At 24.6% G+C, this 19,488-nt stretch overlaps 1 protein-coding gene across 1 annotated transcript in view; it reads left to right on the top strand.

Annotated features, from left to right (window-relative positions):
• The window catches only part of LOC111621247, a 155,151-nt gene that overhangs the window by 98,628 nt on the left and 37,035 nt on the right, over positions 1 to 19,488 (top strand). The window contains exons 40-61 of the mRNA XM_023363328.1: positions 1,784 to 1,971; positions 2,475 to 2,798; positions 3,709 to 3,871; positions 7,332 to 7,498; positions 7,627 to 7,796; positions 7,913 to 8,072; positions 8,390 to 8,540; positions 9,071 to 9,240; positions 9,314 to 9,529; positions 10,866 to 10,979; positions 11,510 to 11,614; positions 11,701 to 11,913; positions 12,374 to 12,535; positions 13,292 to 13,462; positions 13,550 to 13,867; positions 14,306 to 14,632; positions 14,720 to 14,804; positions 16,258 to 16,484; positions 16,565 to 16,771; positions 17,123 to 17,247; positions 18,793 to 19,003; positions 19,077 to 19,292. Coding sequence (XP_023219096.1) covers positions 1,784 to 1,971; positions 2,475 to 2,798; positions 3,709 to 3,871; positions 7,332 to 7,498; positions 7,627 to 7,796; positions 7,913 to 8,072; positions 8,390 to 8,540; positions 9,071 to 9,240; positions 9,314 to 9,529; positions 10,866 to 10,979; positions 11,510 to 11,614; positions 11,701 to 11,913; positions 12,374 to 12,535; positions 13,292 to 13,462; positions 13,550 to 13,867; positions 14,306 to 14,632; positions 14,720 to 14,804; positions 16,258 to 16,484; positions 16,565 to 16,771; positions 17,123 to 17,247; positions 18,793 to 19,003; positions 19,077 to 19,292 — 4,190 coding nt within the window. The remainder of the gene's footprint in view (positions 1 to 1,783; positions 1,972 to 2,474; positions 2,799 to 3,708; positions 3,872 to 7,331; positions 7,499 to 7,626; positions 7,797 to 7,912; positions 8,073 to 8,389; positions 8,541 to 9,070; positions 9,241 to 9,313; positions 9,530 to 10,865; positions 10,980 to 11,509; positions 11,615 to 11,700; positions 11,914 to 12,373; positions 12,536 to 13,291; positions 13,463 to 13,549; positions 13,868 to 14,305; positions 14,633 to 14,719; positions 14,805 to 16,257; positions 16,485 to 16,564; positions 16,772 to 17,122; positions 17,248 to 18,792; positions 19,004 to 19,076; positions 19,293 to 19,488) is intronic.

The following is a 19,488-nucleotide window of genomic DNA, read 5'->3' as shown; positions in this document are numbered from 1 at the left end:
GAATATTTTGGAAAAAAGTGTGATCTGCAGGAGGACTCAAACCTGCAATTTCTACTTATTATGCAGATGGCATTAATTGCTTACATTTAGTCCAAATTATACAATATCTGTATATTTAATTAGATTATAGCTGTTAGAAATCTGGCTTTATTATTTAATTATTAACATATAATTTGGACTTGTTTTTTTATCATCATTGTCATCATCATCATCATCAATTCCTGCTTATATCCAGAGGGTGTACAGGTCAACATGGTGAAAAACTTTTATACTACCATCCACTACTTTTTTCCAAATTCTCATATCAACAGACAATTTTTTAGCCTAGNTTGGTAAATATATTTATATCTATTTAATTTTCTTTTTTGTACTTTTATTTGTGCTAAAATTTAATTTTAAACAAATATTTCTAATGAAAAGATAATGATAAAAATAATCATTACTATAATTACAATAAATTGTTAAAGAGTTTAATGCTTTTATTTAAACATAACATTTTATTACTTAGTTTTTTAATTGATTACTCTAAAATATAAAGTAATTTTATGATTAATTTGTATGTAGAAATATTTATGAAGGTTTCAAGTATTTATCAAATTATTTGTATGAATTAAAAGAATATGAGATGCATTCAATAATTATACTTTACAAAGATATAGATTCTAAGTTATTGTTTTACTATTTTATTTTATTTAAAAATTAAATAAATTATCTATTTTAAAATAATTATGTCCATTATTTGTAATGATATATGATATGATTAAAAATAGGTAATAATTAAAGATTCAAATTTCAATTGTAAATATCAGTTAGTGATATTTTTTTATTTTTATGACATTCAAAGTTAATTTGTAAAATATTACAATTAAATACTGCAACTCAAAACTGGTTATACTTGAATTAAAATTCTAAATACCTAAAATGGGTGCAAATGTTTTTGCCTATGTTGAACAGGCATCATCAGACTATTAATTTACATGATGTTCAGTCCTTCCACACAGTGTGGAAGCCTTTCTTCAAACTATAAATCTTGCTATCTTTCCTCCTTTCTCTCATCTTATGTCACCTCCCTTCTGCATACATGCACGGCAATCTCCTGTTGTTTCAGCATTTAGGGATTAGTTTTCCTGATGATGTCCATTCAACACGGGTGAAAATGTTTGCACATATTATAAAAATTGCTGGACTATAGGTATTTAGAATTTTTATTCAATTATATATATATATATCTAAAGCCCAACGTATTAATACTAAACCAAATAATTGCCATAATTAATCAGGATAGTAACAAAAAATAGCCTGCTTAATTATGGCACTCATTTGGTATTACAAATAAATTAAGTTTTCATTACACAATTCTATTCAAACTGCTTTTGTCAGAGTAAAAATGTTAGGAAAATGAAAGAATTTCAGGTTTTATATTCAATATTAAGAACAAAGAAAAAGAGGAAATTTTTTCTCTCTTGTTGACTCTTGATGACAAACATAAAGCCTAAAATTAAAACATTTTTGCTCTAAAAAAGTTTAAATTAAGTACATATTGTCTAGATCAATTTTTTTTATTTATATAATTTCAGATTTTTATATTAAGAGATGGAAAACATGAAACATTTTGTTTTCCATAAATATATGAGAATTTATTTAAAGTAATATTCTGATGTATAGGTTAATTATTACATTTACGATAAAATATTTTAAATATTTACTACAAAGTATGTATTGGTATCTACATTTAGCTTCTTATAGAAAGATACAAAATTTTTTAAATTTTAAATATTTTCAGTGACAAAATGGACTGAGGTGCAATGCATTATTAAAGAACGTCTAGATTTTCTCCAACATGTTAAAGATTTCCAGGACTTATATACCACTTTGGTTAACTGGTTATCTCAGAAAGATAAAATGTTTCAGGTTTTGGGTCCAATAGCCACTGAACCTCGAATGGTTACCTCTCAAACACAACAAGTGCAGGTGAGTTTAAACTATAAATATTATAATTTTTTAATGTTTTCTAAAGTATATTTCTATTTTTGCTGGAAAATAAATAAATTAATTAAAAATGAAGGAAAAATTTCACAAAAATAATCATCACTAAAACAGAAAAATTAATATTATTTAATTTATATACTGAATACAAGATCTTATTTAATTTGTTCTAAATGTGATCTGTATTTAAAAACATTTTTAGATTGTCAGTTTTTTCCCCTTCAATTTATATAAATATTTTAAATTTGATGATTTATACATAATAAATCATATTGTTAAAATAAAAAAACTTCAATTGATCTTCATTCTTTTTGCCAAAAATTCGTTTATCATATACAATACTTTAAAAAATATAAATTTTCTCACATTATATAATAAGTAATCCAGTGTGTACTCACAGTTTTAATAATTTCTTTTTGTAAAAAATATAATTAATTTTAAAAAGTATGTTTATAAATAAATTATATAAATTATTTCATCTATTATAGGTTTTGCAAGATGAATTTATTTCTCAACAATCTGTTTTTGAACAATTCAAGTGTACCGGAGAATTAATAATAAGCAAAATTGGTGATAATGTTACCATTTCTAAGAAAATTCAAGAACAGATAACTACAACTTGTTCCCGTTGGGAAAATTTACAAACACAATTAACAGAAAGGCAAAAGAATCTTGATGCTGCTGGTGATATCACTAAAGATTTTCATACAAGAATTATTAAACTACAAGAAAGCTTGCAGAAAATCAGTGATGATTTTGATATTACAGTTGAAGGTTCAGCTGATACAGAAGATCAATTAAAGAAACTGAATGTAATTATAAATTTTCTTACTATTTTAAGTAAGAGCATTCATTACACTATAAATAGAATAAATAGGCCAAGACTGTAAACAGAATGTGATTCTGATAGTTAATATGTTTAGTTGCTACAAGAAAGAAAATTTTCAAATTAACATTTTTAAAAGTTTTGAACTGTAGAATTTAGAAACATATTTGACTAATTCATTTGTTTTACTAATTAAATTTTTCGCTTTTCTTCAAAATTATAATTAAAATTTTAATAATATGATTACAGATTTAACTCAAAGCATGCAACGGTGTCATTATTGTATCAAAATATGTTTATCATCAACACATTTGCAAAATTTTTCCAAATATTAGTATTTTTATGGGATCATATTTTTTTATTTGTAATAATTTACATTTAGAGATACTTATACTTCATTATATTGATCTAAAAATATTATAATATGATTCTATACATCTTTTGGAAATTGTTCATAGAGAACACAAGATTTAAATTCAAGCGATAGAACTCTATTTGGGTTCTATCGCTTGAATTTAGAACCCTATTTGATAGAACCCTATTTGGGTTCTATTGCTTGAATTTAAATCTTGTGTTATCTATGAACAACTTGCCATCTTCTAGAAATAATGTGTTTATTTATATTGATACAGCTCCTATTATAATTTAGTTACAAAATATTTTTCAAGCTTATCTGAGGTAAAATTTATTGAAAATTAGATAACTACTCCTTATTCATTGAGAGTCAACTATGTTTAAATATTTATAAATAATTTAACACATTTATTTATAAAAATTTCATTAAGTAATATTAAACTTATATATAAATTTTACAATTTTTTAAAGACAAATTTACATTCAGTCTAATTAATAAAATTATGAGAAAGTGTTTAATAAAATATTTTATTTACATTTAGAATCTTGAGGATAGGTTAGAAAATATTCGACATTCATTAGCTGATGTGGAAAGGGTTTGCGAACAACTTTGTGAAATTCTATGTGATTCGGCTTCAAGAAATGAAATAAAAAATAAACTAAATAATATGGAAAAACAATACACAACAATATTAAAGAAAATAAGTAAGTAAATATTTTATTATAGTTAAATATTGTTTAATTTTAAGAAGTACTATATAATAAATATATAATTCTTTAAAAATAACATAAATTGAACACTAAATATAAATAAAATTTGGTATCTTACATTTTTTTCAACCAGAGGAACACAATTAACACTGGCAGAATTGACCATTTCTTTGATGCTCTCTGTTGATGATGATAATTTTAGAGTTTTAATTCAATAAATATATAGTGTAAATGAAAAAGATAGGCTTTGTTAGTAAACACTAAAATAAAATAGCAATTTAAATGAAGTTGAAACTAATTCCTTTTAAAAATCTTTATCAAAAAGTGGAGTAAAATTCATTTTTGACAGATTAATATATTGCTTTTATAAATTTATAAGTTAAACAACAGTTATGCCATGTTAAATTATATTTATTTTGTGGATTTTAAAGAATTAAAAGCTATTGGCTTTTTTCAGTAACATATCATACAAGGAGCAGTTGTTGATATAGGCTTTATTGATGGAGGAAATGCATTTGGGTCTTAATGACCCCTCTTAAGTACTTATACTTTACAAAAGGAAGATAGATAAGGATTACATCATGCATAATAATACAAAAGAAATTTTTTAACTTATATAGTTGATTATTGGTTACAAATTGACATTAAAGAAAATATTGGGTAATATTGACTGGGTAGAATCTGTTTACAAGGGTTGCTGTATAAGATAAAATAAAGGAGGATAAGTAAAACAGTTATAAAGTAAATAAACTTTAAGATGGTTACATTATAAAATATTGGGTTGTTCGGAAAGTAATTTTGTTTTTTTTACCACTGGACGGATTAGTCGTATTTTTCCTGCCATTTTCATTCTAAACCATATTATCATTATATATTTTGACAGCTGGCATTTTAAGGCTTATTTGTAAAAAAATTTTGTTTGATTTTGTGCAATTGTTTATTTTTTGTGTCCCATCAAATATGGAAGATCGAAAGCAGCATTTTCGACATATTTTGCTCTTTTATTACCTAAAAGGTAAGAATGCTGTTCAAGCAAGAAAAAAATTGTGTGACGTGTATGGAGAAGATGTATTGACAGAACGACAGTGCCAAACTGGTTTACAAAATTTCGTTCTGGCAATTTCAATATTGAAGATGCACCACATTGTGGATGGCCAGTTGAAGCCAATGAAAACAAAATAAAGGTACTGATTGAAGCAAACTGCCGAATGACAACATGTAAAATCACTAAGAGATTAAATTTGTCAAATTGAACCGTTTATGATTACTTGAAACAAACTGATTTTGTATCAAAGCTCGATATATGGGTTCCACATGTTCTTAAAGAGAGATGCTCTCTTTGATCGGATTTTAAGGAAATTTTTTTGAGCTTTTACCAGACAATTTAACGATTGATTCGAAAATGTACTGCCATCGAGTAAACAAATTGAGTAATATCACCAAATAGAAAAGGCGGCCAGAATTGATCAACAAAACAGGTGGTGTTTTACCACGATAATGTCAAATTTCACCCAAGTTTGGTAACTTGTCAGAAACTGTTATGACTTAGATGGGATGTGCTATCGCACCAACCATATTTACCAGATTGAGCACACTCAGATTATTACTTGTTCTGGTCTATACAAATTTTTTTTAACTGTAAGACATTTACTTGAAATGACAATGTCAAAAATCACTTGGATCAGTTTTTTGTAAGTAACGATCAAAACTTTTATGAATGTGAAATCATGCTACTACCAGAAACGATGACAACAGATATTTGACCAAAATGGTCAATATATAATTCAATAAAATATTTATTTATTATAAAAATATTGTGTTATTTTTCCACGGAAAAAAATACGAAATTGCTTTCTGAACAACCCAATACTTAGTTTTTTAAAAGGCACTAAACTTAATTATAAGATTTTATCAATTTAATTTGGAAATTTGGTCAGTCATATGTCACATATGACTGACCAAAGTTTTGGAAAATTACTTCTATTAAAAATTTTTATTATTCTTTCCATTTGTATGTTTTCCTATATACTTGTTCAGCTACATTACAAAAACTTACAAAAACCCACAAATTTCTTTGAAATGCTAAAATGAACCTGTGAGTTTCCTTCCTACAGACCAATATTCCACAGGAACACAATAACATATCATGTTTGGTTACTTCCATTCTGGAAGTAAAATACAGTAAGTACGCTTAATGTGGTGGATGCATTCCTAGACAACAAAGCACTATGCGAAACAGCGTTAAACAAGGTCATTTTAACATAGAGTAAATAGGGATAGGGGAACATGCGACCAAAAATAAACAAATTTTACTTTAATTTTAAGTTATATTATTATACAAAGTAATATAAAAATATGTTAAATAACACACACACATATTCACACAGAAATGTAAAGTTAATTTTTTGTAATGAAGGTCCTGACTTATCTGAAATTCTTGTTCGTTTGCAATAGTCATGAAGTTTCATTTGTCGCTTTTTTATTTCCTTAAACAAACGTCGGTAACAGAAGATTGCATCCAAAATGCCTCGTTTTGCTTTTGCACTCCTTTCAAAATCTGGATCATTTGCTACAATTTGATCAACAATTTCAGTTATCTTACCAAACTTTTTTACTAAGGAAATTTGTAGAGAAATTTTTTGGGTTCTTTGTTTTCAGAATCTCTACTTTCCAGTTCCAGATGAATTCCATGTTCTGCCAGTTCTTGAAGGTCGTTGTTGGTAAGGCTCTCACCAGAAACCTGCTGTAACTCCTCAATATCCTACTCGTCTATATCTTCTAGTCCTGCTATATTGATTAGGTTGAGTTTGGTCAACCTAATGATACAGTGATAGTCTCTTCTCATTGAGAATTCTTGGATACCTTCAGCCATAACTTCTTCCACCCTTTGTGCATTTATGAGTTAATTCTTGCCAAGCGAAGTCGATATTTTCTATGGCATCCGTGATGTTATATTTTTTNTTTATTTATTATAAAAATATTGTGTTTTTTCCATGGAAAAAAACGAAATTACTTTCCGAACAACCCAATAGTATAGATTGTTATTATCTGTAGATGGATAGAAAATATGAGTTGGATAATGTTTAAAATACCAAAAGAATAAACTAAGTATCCTTAGCTATCTTCCTTTTGTAAAGCATAACGACTGAATAGGGGTCATTAAGACCCGAAATGTATTTCCTTCATCATTAAAACCTATATTAACAACCGTTCCTTGTAAGATATGTTACTGAAAAAAGCCAATAGCTTTTAATTCTTTAAAATCCACAACAAAACCAGTAACAGAACATTTAATTATATTTTTATTGATTATTTTTCTTAATATTGTCTTATGATCTGATTTTCCTGTTTAAATAAAATTTTCTTTAACAGCAATTTATTTTATTTCTAAGAATTAAAATTGATGAATTTAATATATACCACAGTTCACTATACAGATTATTTTCTATCTTAGATAACCGTAAAGCTGAGTTGGAAGCTACTCTAAAAGAAGATAAGAAATTTTACACATCTTGTGATAATATTCAAAGATGGTTAAATGTAAAAGATGATAGTTTATCAAGCGAATTTCCTGTGTCTGCAGAGCAAAAAACTTTAAAACAACAAATTCAGGAATTTGAGGTAATCAGTAACAGTAAATATATTATATTTTATTTTAAAATAATAATTAAAAAAATCATTTTTAATTCATTTTTTTTTTATTTTTAAAATTAATTTTACTTTATTATTTTTCGTATTTTATTTTTTAGCCTATTTATAAAGAAGTTTCAGATAAAGAACACGAGGTGCATTTATTAGTCAGCAAAGGTACTGAAGTAATTAGTAAAATTTCACGAAAACCCGAGGCACTTCAGTTACGTGCAAAACTTGACGGAATTAAGAGACAATGGGAAAAGATTCGTAAGATATCTACTGACAGGTATGAAAAACGAATCTTCTTGCATTTATCTTATTTTCTAACAAAATAAAATTACTATTACAGTTAATATACATATGAAGACTTTTAATTTAAATGTTTGTAATTTTAAAACTTAGGCATACTAGACTGCAAAGATGTTTTGATAATTGCAAGAAATTCATCTCTGCTTATGAATCATTCATTCCCTGGTTGGAAGGAAGTGAAAAGAAACTTTCTACATTACAAAATATAAGTTTCCAACGAACTGAACTTGATAAACAAATCAGAGAAATTCAAGTAAGTTGATTATTTCATTTTAAAAAAATTTATGAAGCTTAGATTTGAGTATATAAAAAAAGAATACTTCATTTTATATTCAAAAAAAGAAAAAGGAAATATTTATCCAATTATACAAACATTTTAACATTATTTAAATTTATTGACTTTCTTCTCATTTCAAATACAATTTCTCTTGGAAAAATATTCTTTTTTATCATTATTCCTTTTGAATATCTTGAAATTTGTATTCTTTTTATAAATTAACTATAGCATAGTTATTTCTTCAGACGAAATTTATTGGTTTGTTTTAATTATTATTATTATTATTATTTCAGGCTTTCAAAAATGATATTTCAAAACATAGTCAAGAATTTGATAACATTTGTAACTTAAGTGATACTTTAGTTTCAAGTTGTGACATAGATAAAGAACCAATGAAAGATAAAATAGCATCTTTACGAAAAAGATGGGATAAACTCAACCAACGTAAGTTTTGAAAGTTAATGTTTAAAATGTTAAAAATTTCTAAGTCAATTTAAAAAAAAATATATTTAATCAAAATAATTTAAAATATTTTACTTACATTACTGTATATTTTTCATGTAATTTTTTGCTTTATTTTAAATAATTCAAAATTGTTACATTTACTCAAAAATTTAACAATATAATTTTTCATTAAATATAAAAAAAATAATATATTTTTTTCATTAAACAAAAGCTATTTAATTGAAGCTAAAGATTACTATAAGCCTCATCAATTTATGATTCATTTAAAATACTGAATGAACATATTAATATTGTAAAATTAAAATCATTTCTTTCATTCTTCTCTTTCTTAAATAATTAATAATAATAATTCTATTCTAAATTTAAATTTTTACTAATTGTTTTAATTATAAATTTAAGGAAACTACTTAAACTATTTACATTTATTTTTAATATCTGTAAAAGATTTTACTAAACTTTGTTATATAGTAAATTATGTTTTTATTTAATGAATTGTTTCTTTTTTGTAGAAATTGCTAACAGATCACAAATATTAGATGTTGTGTCACAACGGTTAACTGAATATTATGATAAGTTACGTGATATTCAACACTCACTACAAAGATTAGATGATAAACTCGCATCTCACGATGCCCTTGGAGATGCAGCAAGAGAACCCCGTCATTTAGAAAGAATGAAGGTTTGTAAAAATTACAATTTGTTAATTCATCAAGCTGTATTTTAATGTACTAATTAAAATATTGTATTTGTAGTCATTCATTGTGGAAGCTAACGACATTCAAAAACAGATTAATAGCTTGAAAGATTACGTCAAAAAACTTCTTGTGGAAGGAACAACATCATCTAATATTACTCATATAACTAAAGAAGTTGAAACTGTAGAAAAGCATTATCAGAGTACAAATAAAAAACTTCAAACAAGATTAAACGATTTAGAAGCTGCTTCAGAAATATTATTAAAATTTACAGTAAGTAATTATAATTTAAAATTCATGTTCTAATAGCTCAGGTTATAGTTCTACTAATGCAAATTTTTGTTTTTGCTTTGAAAACATATTTATTCAATCCAAGTTCAATATAAGAACAATTAGAGTATTAAGACTAGATATATAACATTGTAAAATAACATGCTATTGTATCCTCCATTAACTAATACTCAGCTGTTTTTGTTAAATAATGAGAAATATACATTATTTATGCCAGCCAATGCTTACTCTTCTTTATCTTTTTAAGTAAAAATATAATCAACAATGAACGTTCATGCAAATTCTGATTTAAAATGAAAGAAATTTAGAATTTATTTTTAATTATTAAAACATTGAAATAAATTAACTAATGTTATTGACAGATGATTTTTTGTAAACATAAAAATGGAAATATAAGATAGTACCATAATAATAATTATTGCTGTAATATAACAATATAAGCAAAAGTTATATTTGAAATGAGAGAAGTTGATATTCTGGATCTGCAAGATGTGGAAAAGTGGAAAAACTTCTTGAAGAGATTATAAGTAATAACTATTTTTACTGATATATAATTACATATTCCATATTCTATCTATAAAGGCATATATATATGCTATGCCCTTTATACATAGAATATATACGTACACATATGTAGTTTGTCTGCATTTCTGCATTCATATCACTACATTTTTATATTCCACTAGCAAATGAGCCCGGCATTGCTCGGGCAACCGATTTGGATGATTTGGTAAATATTATATGTTTGGAAATTAAGTTATTACTATCAAAATCAAAAAATCACATCTAAAATAGCACAGTAGAAGCTATTCTTCAGGTTAAGCCTTAATCCTCTCCCTTCTTAGTGTGCATTTTTATGACATACCCTAACTGTGCACCAAATTCTCTTCTTAGGCTCAGTGGTTTACTCTGGATGATGATGAATCAGTCAGTCAGGACATAATTTTATATATATAGATATCTTTAATTATGAAACAGCATTATATTTTTTATATTGATACAATGAACACAATGTTTATGAATGTGATAAAATTGTCTTTCAGTTTAAAATTTGGATAGTATTATAGTAATTATAATTAGATATATTTAGAATGTTATAAATGATTTTTAAATTAAAAAGAAATGCAATTAAAAACACTAAGATTAAATCAGCTTTCATTATTACAGTTTTTATTTTAAGTTTTTGATATATAACAATACATTAATTTTATTATTATTATTTTTAAGTATTCAGTTTTCTGTAAATAAAAAAATAGAATTAAATATATTTTAGTTGATTACTGAAACTAATTTAATAAATTTTATTTTATTTATCAAGAATAAAGTGAAGACAATACAAACACAATTAAATACTCTTGAAGAGTCTTTGGATACCATGGGTTCTATTGGCAGAGATGTAAATACTGTTCGGGCTCAGTTTGATGAGATAAAGGTAAGGGAGAATTTATAATATTTTTATTGAATTTAATTATTGATATTTTAGCACTCTGTGTTTACAATCTACATTTAAATACATTTAAATGTTATGAATTTATTCAAGCATGTTAAACATACAATGCAAAATAAAATAAAAAGATTGATTTTTTTTCAAACTTGAATTATTAAAAATTACAAACTGAAGTATTTTTGAGTAATTTTTCTATTAATGAATACACTTGTGTAAGCTTATTTTATAAGAATTTATTTAAATTAATTAAATAATTGTATTAAAACATTTTATATTACATTTGTTCTCAATTTTGTGGAATCAGTTTTTATGTAAAATAAAAATAAAAGGAAAAGTCAGATTCAGATCTAACATACAGTATTTTTTTTTATAAATTAATTGTATTTGAATTTATTTGTTTCTTGTGTATATAAAAGTTGAATTTTTAAATTATTATATGACATTAGTAAATTTACTATAAAATTAATAATTAATTAATTTAATATATTTAAAATGTTTTATTTGTTTATTTACAGAATTTTGCAAAACAAATAAGTAAAACTAGAATTGAAATTAATGATACACAGAAAGTAATAACTCAAGGAAAATATAATATAGAAGAAAAAGTATACAAAGATCAAGTTAGTTGATTTGAATCCTAATAAATGCAATAAATATAAACTGTTTAGTTGTTATGAATTTATTGTATATTTTAAAAATTTTTCAGATAAGTAACATTCAAAGGCAGCTTAATAGATTAGATGACCGCAGTAAAGTTTACCATACCGATTTAGAAAAGACACTAAAAAGACTGGAACAATTTTACAAGGATTACTCTACTACTCTTAAGGATCTAGAAAATTTAATATCCGAAGAGAAAAATTTCAAATCGGTCGGTGGAGATGTAGAAACTGTTCGTTCTCAGCAACAGCAGTTCAAGGTATATACTTTGTGAGAGAATAAAAGATGATAACAACAACAAAATAAAATAAATTTCATTATTAATAATAATAAACTGCATTATTTTTTCTTTGAATAGCTCAATGAAAAGTAATAATTCAATTTATTTTAAGTTAGATATAATTTATTTAATGTAAATTTAAAGATAGAAAGTAAAATAAAATCAAAATAATAAAAGTGTAAATGTTTGACATTATATTTCTGTTAGAATTTTAAAAACAAATTTATTGTATTTAAGATTTAACTTGTTACAAGGGGGTAGGAGAATTTGACTTCTTAATAAATAAATTAGTTTTCAATTATTACAATATTTGCGTTAGAATTTATATAATGTTATCATTGATATATTATATTTATATGCTACTTAATGTAGTGATTACTCTGATACATATAAAATTATTTAATTGTCAAAATAATTTAAAATATATTTTCTGTGTTAGACTTTATGCCAGAAAAAAATAGAACCACTCAAGAAAAACATTGAAGAAGTTAATAAAAGTGGCCAAGGTTTGATCCAATCTGCCTCTTCTGGCATCAATACGACTGGTCTTGAACAAGATTTAGAGAAATTGAATGAGAAATGGAACACACTAAATGAAAAAGTAATGAAATTATTAAATTTTTTAAATGTATATTTAAAAAATTAAATATACAAATAATTGAAATGATATTACATTCATTATTGAAAAGAATAATAGTAATAATAATACATTTGTTTTTAATTAATGTTGAAAAATTAAATAAAAATCTAATAGTTTAAGCATATGAATCTCTATATCAGTTGATATTAATATCTACAATAAATTTTCAAATGTATTAATATCGTCAGTAAGAATCATAGAAAAATATATTATAAAATATTTGTCAAGAATCATATTCATTAATAAAAAAAGTTAAAACTAAAGAGGTTTTTAGTTTCTAGATAATTATAGCTAACTAATTCTAAATTAAACAGAAATTAATTTAAAAGTGAATTATTAGCTAATCAAATTTTTATTTTACAATATTTGTTTAGGAAGTCAAAATTGTTAAAATTTCTAATAAAATTTAATAACATCATTCAATAAATTATCATGTTAAATTAGATTAAGTAAATATTTAAAATATTTAATTCTGTCTAATTGATTCTTTATATGTTTTTATTTACAAGCAAAATTTAAATGATAATTCATATCTTATCTCATTTTTTTCATGCAAATTTTTAAATTACATCAGTAAAATTAAAAGTTTAAATTCTTAGTGATTAGGGTCTTAGATTATTCATTATTAATAGCAAAAATTCATTATGAAATAAAATACTTTTATCTTGCCTTGTATGTCTGGAATATGAAAAATGATGTATAAAATTTCTATTACAGTTGAATGAGAGAGAACGTCGATTAGATGTTGCTTTGATACAATCAGGAAAATTCCAAGAAGCACTTGATGGAGTTCAAAAGTGGATCCATGATACAGAAGAAATGGTTTGTAATCAGAAAGCACCTTCAGCTGATTATAAAGTTGTTAAAGCTCAAGCCCAAGAACAGAAGGTATGTTTTGAATAATTTTTCCAAAGAAAGTATATGAAATTTTTATGTTAAACTAAATATATATATTTTTTTTAACTCTAAATATAGTTTTTGAGAAAATTACTTTTGGATAGACAAAATAGCATTTGTTCTTTACAAACGATGGGATCTGATATTTTGGGACAGTCTCAAGATACTGATGTTAACCAACAACTAACCACATTACTTCAGAAATTTAATACCTTAACTTCAAAAGCCCAAGAACGTATGGATTGTCTCGATAACACCATACCGGTTGCTCGAGACTTTCAAGAAAAATTAACTGTTCTTACCGAATGGATAGAAATAGTTGAAAAGAGAATTGTGACATTGTCAACTGTACCGACTGATCAAGATCGTCTTAAAATTAATATTGTTGAACATAAGGTAAATGTTTGTTATTCAGTGATAAAATACATAACATTTTTATGTTAATCTAAATGTATAAAAGAAGACCACCTTGAAATTAGCAGAATTTATATTCTAACCTATTTGCATTATATTTTATTAGATTTGAAATTATCTGGTTTTATTTTAATGATTTATAATCATAAATCTTTTTCAAAATTCAAAAAATTTACAATAATTTAATATTCGGCACTACAACACAATTCTTTGCTTTAAAATAACTAATGAATGATAAGTGTTACTTCTAAATATAATATATAAAAAAATATCTAGCTATTTATTAAATATTTAAATTAATAAACAAGAAATGTTGAAATAAGTTTGTAGACATTCAATTTTCCATAATTTTGTATAGTATGAAAGTTTAATTTCTTTATTAACTTAATGTATATATAATTTTTGTTTTTATGCTTTTAGAATCTTGAAAAAGAAATTATTGAACACGATAGATTTTTTGATGAACTGAAAAATCTCTCATTAAAATTAAAAAATCTTGTTGGAATTGATGAAGCTAACAATGTGGAGGAACGTCTTAAAGAAGTGATTGAAAGATTTGAAATGGTTATCAAAGATAATAAAATTATAGGACAAATATTAACTGATGTGTGTGATGGTCTTGGAAAATTTACTGTGAAATACCAGAAAATTATAGCATGGATAGAGAAAATGAATACTCGTTTATCCCATTATGAAATTTTAAATGTTTATGTAGATAAATTACAAGAACAATTGAATGAACTTAAGGTAAGAAAGTTTATTGCTTAAAAGTTTTTTAAAAGAATTAAATTATTTAAAATTATAAAATATTAATAAAACTTTATTTTATATTAGAAATTAAAAGATGATATAAATGATCATGAAGATGAAGTTCAAGATACAATTAATTCTGGAAGAGATATAATGAAACATGCTTCAGGTAAATCTTTAGTCTTTAACCACATTTAAATACTGTAAATAATACAGTAGAGCGTCAATTATCCGAAAGTCAATTATCCGAAACGTCAATTATCTGAAAGAATTCCAGTCGGCAAATTTAAATTTTTGCCAGTGCTGTGGCACTGCAATCTTTGGCTATGTCTTCGGCTACTCAAATATTTTACGCTTTTGATACTAAATTAACTTTTGAAGTATTGTTTTTATATTTTTCAATATATTTATTTTGTTTCTACAAAATAAAAAAATAATTTTTAACCATACAATAGTCTATGTTAAGCTTAACATCGACAAAAATTCAACATGAAGTGACACACAACGGAGAAAAATTTCAACATGGGGTAGGTTAATATATTTTTTCGTACATAATCGGTTATCCGAAATATAGATTTTCCAAACAACCCCAGTCCCCAATTGATTCAGATAATCGACACTCTACTGTAATGCTAAATGCAACTTTTTACTTCAAATACATATACTAAATGAAATAAAAACTAAATATTTTAGGAAAGAAATTGATATATTTAAATATTTTAAATTGTATACAAGTGGAACTTTTCTATATCTGTAAAAAATTCTAAAACATTCCATATCTACAGGAAATTTTGCAAAAGTGAGTGACACATGCATAAAATTGAAATTAATACATTTTTACATCAGGTGAAATTTAGTCATTCTGAATCAATATATATTCAATTATAATATGTTATTGATTCATAGTAATTATGACTGATGCCTACCAGATAGTTATAACACATTAGAACTATTAATTCAAATTTATTCATATGATACATTTCCATTTAAAAAAAAAAAAGAAGATTGGAAATTACAATGTTCATTTCTGGCCAAATTTTATCAAAAATACACAGAATATTGACACTTAAAATAATTTTATTGTTATCTTTACTGTTTGTTTAACCATTAGAAGATAGAAAAAATAACAGAATTTCTGTTATTATTACATTTTTATCATGTATTTCATTTTTAATAAATGAAGTAAATCAATTTTGAAGTTTTGTTTGCTTTAATATCAATAATTATACACTTAACATTTTCATCATTTTTGAATATTAATTATGGAATAAACTATTTACTTTGATCTAGATATATTTTGAAATATTGCATAAAATAATCTCTGGAAAATTTATAGACATAAAAAAACCTGACGAAACCTGATAAATTCGTAAAGCCAGTGGATTACATCGGGTTGTTTTATTTATAGACTAATAATTTCTTAGTAGAGAATGGAAGTATATTGTCATATATTTTATTTGATGAACATTAGATAATATAAAATAAAGTAGTTAATATTATCTAATATTAATTATAATAAAATATTTAGTAAATATTTATTTAAGTATGAACAATAATTTATTTTTTATTTTATTATAAAAGCTTTATACATGAAGTAATAAAATATTAAATTAATTTTCTAGGTGATGATGCTATCGAAATGAAAGAAAAACTAGACACTCTTCAAATAAAATTTACTGATTTGATGAATCGTGTAAATGATAAATTGAAGCAAGCAGAAAATGCCTTACCATTAGTTGAAAAGTTCCATTTTTCACATGATCAACTTACTAACTGGATGGAAGAAGCTGAAAAACTTTTGAAAGGTTTGGAAACAACCAGTCTTTCTATGCAAGAAACAACTATAAAGGTAGAATTAATTTATAAATATTACTCAATATTAATTATGTTGTAATTAGTCTCTAATTAAATTTATTTCTATTGGTATAGAATCTCGAAAGTGAAATACAAGAGTATCGCACAGTTTTGGAAACAGTTAATCACATCGGTTCCAAGTTATGTCAATTGTCACCTGGAAGTGAAGCCGCTACAATAGAAAATTTGGTTTCACAAAATAACCGACGATTTGATGTCATCTGTGAACAAGTACAGCGAAAAGGAGAAAGAATTACATTGTCAAAACAAAGAAACTTGGAAGTATGTTTTATTTAAGATTTTTCTAAATCAATATATCATATATTTAATAGAAATTAGTTATAATGAAACTCAAAAACAAATGAAATTTATTCATTTTAACTAATATTTTTTGCAATTATGTTTATATATTAGAATTATAATTTCAAAATTAAGATATATAATTATATATACACACGCAAATAATTGTTTACTTCATAAGTTTTATATTTAGGTTTTAAAATATATATATTTTATATTAAAAAATTGTTGGATTATTGGATCCAAATTAGTAAAAGATTAAAGTATTTTTACAATTAGAATTTATTAAAAATATTTTCAAATATTAAAATTAAGGAATTTTATCTTTTTAAGGTTGTTGGAGATATAGAGGAACTTCTAAAATGGTTTGAAGAGGTTGAAAAACAGCTTATTGAATGTGAACCATTAGTTCCTGAATTAGATACATTAGTCACTTTATTAAAAGAACAAAAGGTAAATTGATTTCATTCACTATTTTATTTATTTAAGTACAGTTATCCCTCATACAACACAGTACTTCTAAAACATGGTTTTGCTCTAACACAGTTTGAAAATGGGGATATCCCTCATACAACATGACCTTTCGTTTCACTGTAATTCTGTTTTAAAAATCCCTTATATAAAAATCCACAATTTTTAAGTGTAAACTTTATTATTCGATGTTTTTTTTTTTTTTATTCAAGTAAGCATGCTTATCATCTCAATTTTGCCCACAGATTATTTGCCATCAAATTATTTTGTGCTTTTCATCAGGTTTACTTTGACAAAAACTGATAGTGCAATTTTTTTCTTTCTTGTCCTAACTTTCTTATCAACCAGGTTTCAATGTTGTTGTTGCTTTCAGACTTTAGCCCTTAAGACTGTCATCATGTTTTTTTTTTCTGCTTTATAGATTAATCTTCATATTTAGTAAAGTTTATTTAAACATTTTTAGATAAATGTTATTAAATTTTTTTAATCATAGGGTATTACTTACCCATGAATGATTACTTCATTTGTAAAAATTAACAAAATACGGCAGTATCTCGGTACTTGAACAATATGGTATCCAAACACAAATTCTGGAAAAAAAATTGCTCAGTACTCTATCAAACAAATATGACCCACTAGAACAAATTTTCGATTAATAAAATATTTTTATTTTGTCATCCATAAAAATTTTTATGATAAAAATAAAAAATATGAAAATGTTGCCGATACTTCTGATTGAGATCAACAAAACAGCTGAGATGATGATACTTTGTAAAAAGAAAATGCCCTTGTTTAACTAAAATTAATATTAACACATAATACAGTACTTTTAATTGTGATTGTTAATTATTGATTAGAAAAAAATATTGATTGCTTTAATAAACATATTTCTCTTAGTAATAAAAAGAATAGTATATTTTCGTTAACTTCTGGAACATAACCCCATGTTTTGCATTGGTCCTTTGTTTCGTATAGCATAGATTTGCAAACACAGCATTTTTTTTTTTAATGTGAGTACTCTGTTATACGAGGGATTACAAATTTTTATATGATAATGTATACATCAACCCAATTCTGTTAGAAATACCAAACTTGGCATTTATTTGTGCGTTAAGTAAACTAGTTGTGCCTGTGTGAATTATTTGCACATATATAAAAAAAAAATATTGAATGCAAAAATAAGTTGTTATTTTTGAAGGAAATTAGTGTGACTGAAATTATTTGCAACCTGGTTAGTTGCAAATATTTTCATTCATTCATTCATTTTCATTTTATTAAAATAACATAAGTTACATTTCCTGATTTCGCTGAGCATTATCAGGATTTAAAAAACACTAACTAATTATGACAATGAACACAGCATATTAATAAACATTAAGAGTAAAATTGTACAATGATGGGAGGGCAACAAGGATATTATACAGGCGTAATATATATTTATACAAGTAAAATTTATGAAAAATAAGATAGTTTAAAATATACANATTTATTTTTAATATCTGTAAAAGATTTTACTAAACTTTGTTATATAGTAAATTATGTTTTTATTTAATGAATTGTTTCTTTTTTGTAGAAATTGCTAACAGATCACAAATATTAGATGTTGTGTCACAACGGTTAACTGAATATTATGATAAGTTACGTGATATTCAACACTCACTACAAAGATTAGATGATAAACTCGCATCTCACGATGCCCTTGGAGATGCAGCAAGAGAACCCCGTCATTTAGAAAGAATGAAGGTTTGTAAAAATTACAATTTGTTAATTCATCAAGCTGTATTTTAATGTACTAATTAAAATATTGTATTTGTAGTCATTCATTGTGGAAGCTAACGACATTCAAAAACAGATTAATAGCTTGAAAGATTACGTCAAAAAACTTCTTGTGGAAGGAACAACATCATCTAATATTACTCATATAACTAAAGAAGTTGAAACTGTAGAAAAGCATTATCAGAGTACAAATAAAAAACTTCAAACAAGATTAAACGATTTAGAAGCTGCTTCAGAAATATTATTAAAATTTACAGTAAGTAATTATAATTTAAAATTCATGTTCTAATAGCTCAGGTTATAGTTCTACTAATGCAAATTTTTGTTTTTGCTTTGAAAACATATTTATTCAATCCAAGTTCAATATAAGAACAATTAGAGTATTAAGACTAGATATATAACATTGTAAAATAACATGCTATTGTATCCTCCATTAACTAATACTCAGCTGT

This window comes from Centruroides sculpturatus, unplaced genomic scaffold (genome assembly GCF_000671375.1).
Source record: "Centruroides sculpturatus isolate CEXI.00-Female unplaced genomic scaffold, Cexi_2.0 scaffold283, whole genome shotgun sequence".
Taxonomy (NCBI): Eukaryota; Metazoa; Arthropoda; class Arachnida; order Scorpiones; family Buthidae; genus Centruroides; species Centruroides sculpturatus.
This window is presented reverse-complemented; position numbering and strand designations above follow the sequence as displayed.